General features: G+C 35.7%; 1 protein-coding gene across 1 annotated transcript; it reads left to right on the forward strand.

Annotated features, from left to right (window-relative positions):
* Positions 1-1,068: 1,068 nt before the first annotated feature.
* Positions 1,069-10,745, forward strand: LOC126692271 (digalactosyldiacylglycerol synthase 1, chloroplastic). The gene is made up of 7 exons (XM_050387808.1): positions 1,069-1,839; positions 3,154-3,186; positions 4,586-4,673; positions 8,271-8,755; positions 8,849-9,115; positions 9,310-9,659; positions 9,926-10,745. The coding sequence occupies exons 1-7, from the start codon at positions 1,069-1,071 to the stop codon at positions 10,458-10,460; spliced, it is 2,529 nt and encodes an 842-aa protein (XP_050243765.1). The 3' UTR covers positions 10,461-10,745.
* Positions 10,746-11,052: the final 307 nt, after the last annotated feature.

Raw genomic sequence — 11,052 nt, forward strand, 5'->3', positions numbered from 1 at the left:
GATTAATCTATGATAATTTAAAGTATTTTCCAAACAGTATTGACTTAATGTAGCTAACCATATGGCTAGCTAATCCAAATTAATGCATCAAATGGTATCTTTGTGAAGTTATGCTTGGAGATTCGGGACAAACTCTTTAAGTATACTGCATACATGAAGAAAAGTCCACACATATAAAGGTTGGTCACATATGTTTTACAACTTTAGAATTTCAACCCTATAATAAAGGATTAGATTTATATGGAAAAAAGTTATGACGGGTAGGTAAAAAATTTGTGTCATGGATATTCGTGGAACTAAGAATAGAAATTTAATTACAAATCGATTTTATTTGTGTCAAGTCAAATAATTTAATTTTCATGTAAAATGTGATTTAATAAATGTTGATAGTTTGACTATCATCTAAATTAAAAAAAAAAAAATATTAAGTGTGTGTTTGTTTAGCAACGTGTCTGTGTTATTGCTATGTCTGCGTTTTTTGGCTATTCCTATGACACTATTCATAGACCAGTCAAAATACAAAAATGTGTGAACTGTAGCAAGTGAACAATGTTTTACCTTTTAATTAATATTTTGTTACAGTATTTTCAGTAATAAATTTTCAATTTTTAACAAATAATAAATATCTAAACTGACCATAAAGTTAGACAATGGTCCATCAATTGATCTTATATGATAATGAGCATAAAAATTAAAAATTTTTAATGAGATCCACCGTTCACATGAAACGTGAGACGAGAGAGTCCTAACTCATTTAGTCGTCTTCTCCATTAAGCTATGCTCATAGATCTATCTTTAGCTTCAACCACTCGGTCCTATCAAAATTTAGGTGCAAAAGTAAAGGCCACACATGCGATCCCCGCCACTCTTGTCCAGCATATTCTTTTCTATTAGAATATACCCAATCCCGTACAATCCTCACCCAATCACGTTTCGCCACCTCACCTTATCACGTGACTCTACCTCCACATCAGCACCCGCAAATCTCGTCGACAAGTACACCCATCCCACGTGGCTACACACGTGTACAATCCAGAAAGAAAAAGAAAAACCACATACATAAACACAATGCTAGTTCTTTCTCAGCATTTTCTCGTTCTTTCTCAGAGAGAGAGAGAGAGAGAGAGAATTCAATTCTTTCAAGCCCTAGAAATTTTCAAAGAACGAAGAGAAACCTTAGCATTTTCAGGGTCAGCGATGGGCAGCGAGAATCGAGCAACGACGTCGTCTTCTTCTTCGTCGAATTCGAGCGCGTTCTCCTTCATATCCAAAGGTTGGCGAGAGGTTCGTGACTCGGCGGACGCGGATATCCAACTCATGCGCCACCGAGCCAACTCGTTCAAGAACTTAGCGACGTCGTTCGACCGAGAGCTTGAGAATTTTATCAACTCGGCTTCGAATTCGTTTTCTGTGTCGGCGATTCGATCGCCTCCGGCGGAGATCGATTTCGTGAAGAGGCTCCAGCCGAAGCTCTCGGAGTTCCGGCGGGCGTACTCGTCGCCGGATTTCAGCAAGAAGGTTCTGGAGAAGTGGACTCCGAGGTCGCGGCTTCGGATCGATTTGTCGGCGATAAGGAACGCGATTGTGGCGGAGGTGGAGGATGGGGATGGAGTTGTTGATTTCAATAGGGTTAGGAAGAGGAACGTGGTGAGTTTCAGAGAGTTTTGGGGGGTGTGGAAGAGTGAGGTTGAAGGAGACGAAGCAGCACAGTCTAGCGATTGGGAGCCAATTCGTGTGTTGAAGACGAGACTCAGAGAGTTCGAGAAGCGAAGCTCTTCGGCCGAGATTTTCGGTGGGTTGAAGAACAGTGAGTTTGTGGAGAAATTGAAGTCAAGCTTGGTATGTTCTATCTTTCTTTGTTTTGAGCATGAATTTCTATAAAATATTAGTTGTCTTTATTTTATTGTTAATAAGTCGGTACTGAATTAGTGATTCAGTGGAAAAATTGAAACAACAAGTGAAGCAAAGCTATGGAAAGTTGAGCTTGTGATTTTTATAGAGCTAATGAAGTGTAGTATATTCACTTTAGTATACTTGAAATTTTTTCAATATATCATTCTGGGTCCAATGAAATGTATAGGTATAGGAAGACGTCTTGTCAAATAGAGATTTTTTTCTTTTGACTATATTCAAATTGTTACTACTACAAAGAGTTTTGAAAGCTTTTGGGTATGCATGGGTTTCCAATTATTCACCTGAGAACTTCAAAGTCGCTTAGAACTTCAAATTCGGGGTTCAGATGGTTGTGTCTTATTGGTGAAAGTAAGCTTTTGAAATTTGGAGCTCGAGAGAGGTTACCGATTAAAAGGGTGTATTGCTCTTTTATTCTCAATAGTCATGTGATTGTTAACTAATTTGTAGTTGATGGTGGTGTGTTTAACTATTTTAGTTGTATAAAGTCATGTTAGACCCAGCAAAAGTGGAAGCTTTGGGTATGACCTTTTTTAAAGTCATGTTAGAACAAAAAATGGAGAAAAAGTATATTGATGGTCATATTAGTTAGTTCCCATGTCCTCTCTAGGTGCAGTTTCAGGGTTCTTGCTATGAGCTTCCACACTTGTTACATGTGTGTAATATATGTTATGGGAGCTGCAGAACATTTATAGGCACAGAAATGTGTATTAAGTTGCATTAAATCACTTGAAGCTTGATAAAGAAGTAGTTGTTGTATCCTGTGACATATGCACTCATCATAAGATGTAGATCCCTCAACCAAGTGTTCAACCATGGAGCTAATGCTTCCACCTAGCAAAGGAGGTTTTTAACTTTTTGTTCTATTTTATTTTATTTTTAAATTATGTGGCAAGTAGTGAATGTTATACGTCTTATCTATGATGCCATGAGAGGTTGTTTTAATTATTTAATTAAAGCTTTTTCGAGGATTTTGGAACTATACAAATGTTATTGTTATACTTTGACTACTTAATAAGTGGATTTTCTCTTGTGAATGAGTTGTTAGACATGTCTCTTTAACTTGTACAAAGTTACCTATAGTTTTTTGAATAATTATTTCTAGGGGCTTGTATATATTCTGTGGTTGTTGTACGCTTTCTGTCTAAAGTTGTTAATGTGTGCATATAGACTTAAACCTATATATAATATATCCATACATCACAACATCTGATATTTATATATATAATTTTTTTTTTGCAGAAAGCAATGTGCAAGGAGTCTCAGGAATCAAAGGTAGGTCCATGTGGATGATTTCTTTTGGCTTCATGTGTTAATAAGCAACATGCTTTTCATAAATTTTATATGAATCAAGCATTCTATCTTCTTCTTGAGTCTTCCTCAAATATTTTTCTGCTGTCTTTAGTGGTATGCAGTTTGAGGTTTGGAATTCTAATTGCATTAAAAAGGAGGCCTCCTATGTAGAAAATTATGAAATTCATGTAGTGAAGCCCTCACTTTTATCCAATTCCAATGGTGCTTTTCAATTCCCTGCTGCCAAACATAGTGATCATTCTTATATTTAAAGCATCATTGAGTTGGTATGCTTTTTTCCATACCATAGCTGTCACATTTCATGCATCTTATCTGAACTATACTTTAGTAGTGACAATGGAGGGTACATAATTGTTTGAGGTGCTGCAAAAATGGAGCCTAAGGACTCAAGTACTGTGGAATGCCATTTTAGTGTATTTGGTGGCTATGATAAGGATCCTCCTATTTTTCATTTCTTTATGTAACCTTGCTAGAAGAATCTTTTGTATGCATTGGATTTTGAAACCTGTTTTTTTGGATAAAAATATTACATCCAAGTTTTTAGAGGTGGTTGTTTCAGAAAGCGAGTCAAGGTTTATAAGGATTCCATTTTGTTTTATGCAGTTACTTTCAGTTATAGTCTTGCAGACTTGCAAGTATTTGAATGCATCTTATCATCAATGTGTCAGCTGCATCATACCTTGCATGTCCATACGTTCATGTGTTTGAAGACAAAAATAATGTTGTTGAGCAATACAATATTCAAATCTGAAAAACTAAACAACACTGTGCTCAAGGGCATTTCTAAAATTTTAACAATGGTAAGCTACACTTTACACTTTTCTGTTTGTGTTGGGGTTAGGGAATTTGTTTTGTGGTCATGAGACTGCTTAGGTTCCAGCTGCAAGCCTGGGCATGTTTACACCCCATTAAAGCACCAGTCAAAGATTTGGACTATGGTTCCGGGGTGTCTAATGTGGTTAGTTTGGCAGGAATGCAATACCTGTACCTTTGAAGATAAAGAGAGATCTTTTTAGATCTCTTAAAATCTCTTCTTTGGTACTTTGTTTTAGTGGTCTCGAGTTTTGGGTTATACGCAATGTATTTTTATTCGTGCTTTTCTTCTCTCTATTAGTTTTACTCCTTTTGTTTTATGGATTTGTTTCAAGTTTAGAGTGTTCATCATCGTGAACACATACCTTTTTTATCAATAAAATTTCTACTACCTATCAAAAAAAAAAAAAAGAATTTAGTCTTTGATATTTGCTTTTTGGCCTAATAGAGGGACAACATTTGCATAAACTATGGAACGAAACTTGAAATTTTGGTAAATGGAGTAATTTACCATGCTGAGATCTTTTCTTTTTTATTTCTGTTACAGGAGGTTCCACCACTTGATGTGCCAGAACTTTTGGCATATTTTGTAAGGCAATCTGGTCCATTTTTGGATCAACTTGGTGTTAAAAAAGGTAAAAACAAATCTTTTAATTCTGTTAATCTGGTACCTTGAAATGCATAGATGCATAGGCTTTTTTTTCCCCAATTTCACCTGATGTTCAGGGTTTAATATATATGCATATTTAGACATTAATGTTTTCTAGCCAATCAGTAGAATTGAAAAGTGCTCTATTTTTTGCTAGATATTATTTCTCAGATATCATTTAGATTTAACAAAATCTAGTTGGCATGGAATGAATGATTTTTTTTATCACCCCTGACAAATGTTAGTTCTCTTGAATGGGAATGGATATTTGGGACCATCCTCATTTCTTATCTAATGGATGCATTGCAATTGTACATTTGTGAATGATATTGTGAATTGGTGGATGTCTTTTTCGACATTTACTCAATTTCATTTAGAGAGAGGGATAGTCAGGTCAATTAATAGGCAGCTGCAATCAGCTTTTTGGTTCAGATCTTAGGACTTAGGGTTGTTTGGAAACTCTTTTTGGAACTCCTTAAGGTGGTCTGACCCAATCTTATTCATTGGCAATAACATAATTAGGAGGATGAAAGATTTTGCAGGCCACTGAGAGTGTATCTATTTCTGGGCAAGGTTGGTGCGAGATCTGAGGAAACAATCCTGATATGGTTGGATATTTTTGTGACTAATTAACATCAAAAACTGAAGAAGAGAAATTTAAAACTCTGAACTAAATGAAAAAAAGAGAGGCCCCCTGCTCTGTTGATCTTCTTTTGTTCATCTTATTATTCAAGCGAGCGAAATTTAGATACAGTACTTTAGATACAGTTCTTTAGGTACCCCTTTTATAATTCAGCCACCTGTCTAATACTTAACAGAGCAAATGGCGTTAAATACCCTTAGTTTTGCTTCTATTTTTTCCTTTTTTTTTTTCTTGGAAGCATGAAAACGGTCTCTTTCTTTCTTCTTTTTCTCATTATTTTTCTCTTGGAAGAAATTCTCCTTAACCCACACATGATTGTGGTAATTTTTTAGAATCTACAACTCCAGTGGCGACGCCACGTTAAGCTCAGGGTGTTCCCAGGAACACCCTGAACTGAAAAAAAATAAAAATTATATATAATAATAATAAAAAATTTATTTGTTTATCCTTTAAAAAAAATTAGGAACACCCTCAAGAAAAATTAGGAACACCCTCAAATAAAATATATAAAAAATTATTTGTTTTACTTTCAAGCAAAATAAAAAATAAAAGCCCAAAAAAATTTTGAACTAAAATCTGAAAAAAAAAAAAAAAAAAAAATTTGTAACAGAGCAAACCCACAAAAAGCCCAACAATATTATTGGCACTTTAAAAGGCCATAAAAAGAATTTATGAATCTAATCTATAAAAGAAAATTTAGCAAGCCCAAAAAATTTAGCACAACAACATAAATCACAAAAATAGTAAAGCTAAAGAAAATTTAACCCAATCAACCAAATTTTATCAAAAACAAATAGCCCGGCCTTTCAAAATTTTAAAACAAAACTAATCTGTCATTCCATCAAAGATTAAAAAAGAAAAAACACAAACAAACAAATAAAACCCTAAGCCTAACCAAGAGACTTAGCGGATGATGGTTGAAGTAAAGCAGTGAAGGGAGAGGCAGCAGCAGCATGGTAGCAGCAGAGCCGCCAACCCCGCCCCTAGCCCAAACTCACCAAATCTGGTATCTCTCTCTCTCATGAGCAAGTGAGCTACGAGCACAAAAAAAAAAAAAAAAAATCTCTTAAACTGTCTGATACAAAAGACACAGAGTGAGAGAGTATTGAGTTGAATTTGGTGTACTGAGAGAGTCTAGTGGTGGATTGATATAAGTCTAGGGGCGGGGCTGGTGAGTTTAAGTCTCTGGTGAGTTTGAGCACAACACGTGGTAGAAGTGTCTAGAGTCTAGTGGTGGATTGATACCCTCCATTCCTCCCACGTGTTGTGCTCTATGAGTTGAATTTTGTCTCTTTTTTTTTTTTTTTTTTTCTTTGTGTTTTTGTGCTATGAATAGCAGATTTTTTAATGGTAAATAGTTATGCTTGTCTGTTAGTGTCTTTTTTTTTTTTTTTAAAGTAAAAATTGAGTTTGTTTGAAACTTTGAAATTAATTGGGAGTTGAGATATAATAAAGTTAGTGAATTGTAGTGTTGTGTTGTGTACATAATGCAACAATGATTTTTTTTTTCCTTGTATGTGCATTTATTTTTTTGTTCAATCCCTGTTGACGGTTTATTACAACTTATTTAATTAAAATTGAATGCTTTTTATTGGAGGTATGAGACTTGTCTGTTGAGTGGGGTGAGGTGAATGGGCACATGGGGCCAGTGGAATATTTGAATTAAGGGAAGTAAATGCACATAGGATGTGTACTAGTGCAACTAATAAACAATAATTTAATTAACTAATAATTAATTAAGGGAAGCAACTAATAAGCAATAATTAATAATTTAATTAACCAATATATTATAAAAGACAAACAAATTAAATTATGTTAGGCTAAATAATAATTAATAATTTTATAATTTATGAAACAACAATATAACAAATTATTAGATTATGTAATTTATACTTCTTAAGGAACACCCTGAAAAAAATTCCTGGAGTCGCCACTGCACAACTCTAATATGAAATCATGTCTAAAGTTCTCATCTTTGAGATCAAAAGCCACCATGGAATCCCCATATCAGGTTAAACAAAACACCTTTCCCATCATTACCAGTAGAATCAAAAGGCATCACCGGGTAAGAGTCTGAGAGTATGTTAGATCTGGAAAGAGAATTACAAAACGAAAAAAATCAGAAAAGAGAGGGATGGAGAGAAGCGGAGATCAGGCGTTTAACAAACTGTTTGACTGAAGACACGATATGCACAAGCCAACCCCTCCATCCATCTGAAATCTTGATTTCTTCAAAAATTTAGAAGTTTGAGAGAGTGTGAGATGCTAGGGAGGTTGTGGTTCTGGGTTTTCTTGCTGGTTTTCCATGGTTTTTAGTTTTTAACTTTTAAGTAAAGCATCAAAGAGAAAGAGGAGGAAAAAAAAAAAAAAACAGAGGAAGAGTCGGACGTTTGCTCTGTCAAGTATTAGACAGGTGGCTGAATTATAAAAGGGGTACCTAAGGAACTGTATCTAAGTTTTGCCCTGTTCAAGCATACAACATTTGATGTAAAAATTCGTTTAAATAGCAAGAAAAAATCTCAATCAAACAGATGGCATCCTTTCTCATTGATGATAGCTGATGCTGACCTCTTAGGGTACTATCATCCTTGGGGAAAGGTCCATTTTCCGTACTCTGCCTTTTAGACTTTTTACCTGGATATAAAAATGAATTAATTGACAAGTGATGGGTTTATTAGAAACAAACACTGCCCATTATTTCAATTATTCAAAAAATATTGCGGAGATCAGCACGTGATTTTAGTTTGCATGATTGGAAAAAATTAAATTCCACATGTTTCTATTTTTTTCCTCTCACGAAATGTCCCTTACCTATTTTGTCATCTCCACCAAGCAAATATTTTACATCCTCTATGCATTGTAGCTTCTATTAACAATTGAAAATGTATTGAATCGTTATAGCTTCTCTTATATTATTAATGTTATTCTAAATGGTTGCAGATATATGCGATAAGATAGTGGAAAGCTTGTGTAGCAAACGCAAGAACCAACTTTTACGGCACTCTTCATCTGCTGGGGAATCCTCTGTTATAGGGAATGATAACATTAATGATGAATTGGATTTGAGGATAGCCAGTGTCCTCCAAAGTACAGGTCATTGTTATGAGGGTGGATTTTGGACCGACCATGCAAAGCATGACCCATCCAATGGGAAAAGGCATGTTGCCATTGTCACAACTGCTAGTCTTCCTTGGATGACAGGAACAGCTGTAAATCCACTGTTTCGAGCTGCATATCTAGCGCAGTCTGCAAAACAAAATGTTACCCTACTGGTTCCATGGCTTTGTAGATCAGATCAAGAAATAGTTTATCCAAACAGTCTCACTTTTAGCTCACCAGAAGAGCAGGAAACTTATATACGTAACTGGCTCGAGGAAAGGATTGGCTTTAAGGCTGATTTTAAGATTTCTTTTTATCCTGGCAAGGTAGCTTCTGAATATATCAGCTTATTCACTTTCTTGTTGTATCATATAATGTTTAAATTAACATCTGACATCTTTGTTCTGGTTATTTTTCAGTTTTCAAAAGAAAGGAGAAGCATAATACCTGCCGGAGATACTTCTCAGTTTATCCCGTCCAAGGATGCTGACATTGCTATCCTAGAAGAGCCAGAGCACCTGAATTGGTACCATCACGGTAAGCGTTGGACTGATAAATTTAACCATGTTGTGGGCGTTGTCCACACAAATTACTTGGAATATATTAAGAGGGAGAAGAATGGGGCCATCCAAGCATTCCTCGTAAAGCACATAAACAATTGGGTTACAAGAGCATATTGCCACAAGGTATTAGTCTATTTTATTGCATATTCTAATTATCTGTTACTTTTGTTTTTTGTTTATGCTATGTTGTAGCTTGGTTTGTGAATAACTGGTTAAGAACAGAAAGAGTTCTAAATAATTTCTGATATATTTTCTTTCTGTATCATAGGGTGTTTATTGCATGGCAAAAAACTAAATTTTCTGTAATCCTTATACAGGTTCTTCGTCTTTCTGCTGCTACTCAGAATTTACCAAAGTCTGTGATTTGCAATGTTCATGGTGTGAATCCTAAATTTTTGAAAATTGGAGAAAAGGTTGCTGCAGAAAGGGAACTTGGGCAGCAAGCCTTTTCAAAAGGAGCATATTTCTTAGGCAAGATGGTCTGGGCAAAGGGATATAGGGAGTTGATAGATCTCTTAGCAAAGCACAAGAATGATCTTGATGGCTTCAAGTTGGACGTGTATGGGAATGGAGAGGATGCCCATGAAGTTCAGAGTACAGCTAAGAGGTTGGATCTGAATCTCAATTTTCTAAGAGGAAGAGACCATGCAGATGACTCTCTTCACGGGTAAGGATTTTTCAGAACTCATTTTGTTGACACTGCATTGTTTGTGTGCGCCCCCCGCCCTACTTTTCTCTCCCCTTTTCTTTTCCTTTCCTTCTGGATTTAAACTTAAAATTACAATGGAGGTTGGCAAGACCTCAAAACTAGTAAAATGTTTTTTATCGGGTATATGAACACCTAATCAATGAATTTGATTGAATTTGTTTTTTGCACACCCACCCTCCCATGCTAACTGTTGGCCTCCTTTGGACATTTCTTTGTTGTTGAAGGTACAAAGTCTTCATAAATCCTAGTATTAGCGATGTGCTCTGCACAGCTACTGCTGAGGCACTTGCAATGGGAAAATTTGTAGTATGTGCGGAACACCCATCAAATGAATTCTTTAGGTCATTTCCCAACTGTTTGACTTACACAACATCTGAGGACTTCATTGCCAGAGTGAAAGAAGCACTAGAAAGTGAACCTCAACCTCTTACTCCTGAGGAAAGATATAACCTTTCATGGGAAGCTGCCACCCAGAGATTTATTGAGTATTCTGAGCTTAACAAAGTCTTGAATAACACTGAAGATGGTGCAAAATTCAGCAGAAATAATAGAAAGATCGTTAAGAAATCAGTTTCATTACCTAGTTTGAGTCAGATATTTGATGGAGGGTTGGCATTTGCCCATTACTGTCTCACCGGGAATGAATTTCTTAGAATTTGTACTGGGGCGATCCCTGGCACACGTGACTATGACAAGCAGCATTGCAAAGACCTTAACCTTTTGCCTCCACAGGTAGAAAATCCCATCTATGGTTGGTAAGCAGATCAACCCATCTGTAAGAGCGATTCCTTGTGTATAATCCTTACATTTCATATCTAGGAGCCTGCTTTGTTTAATTAGTCTAAGTTTTCCTTGATGATGTAACCATTTCTGTAGCACATATAGTTAGATAAATCCAAGTTTTGCAGTTTTCTCATGTCAATATAGAAGACTAATGGAAATAGTGTATAAACAGTTTGTAATGAAAAAGAACTATGCTCTGTTAGGGAAGTTGCAATAATGAAGATTTTAGCTCAAGCCTGAAAAGGCTCGTTTAATCCCTAATTGTTTTTCATGTTTTTGGTCTTGCCTCTTGGGAGATTTAATTGCCATTAGCCGGTTTTGTGCAAATAAATTGAATTGACTACACTCGGTCAAAGGGCTTTGTCCATGACAGATTATATCCTTTATACATTGGGCTTTGATTGTCTCACTCTCTTGGCATACACTCTCCTACCTATCATTTGTTAAATGTGGATATTCTTGAAAAATGTGGACACAGGAAATGTGAAAAAATAATTATTCTTTTAATTGTGCACTTGTTTTACAGGTGGCAGGCACAAATTGGCCTGCCTGATTGCATGCTCAAAAT

This window comes from Quercus robur, chromosome 7, assembly GCF_932294415.1.
Source record: "Quercus robur chromosome 7, dhQueRobu3.1, whole genome shotgun sequence".
In the NCBI taxonomy this organism is placed as follows: domain Eukaryota; kingdom Viridiplantae; phylum Streptophyta; class Magnoliopsida; order Fagales; family Fagaceae; genus Quercus; species Quercus robur.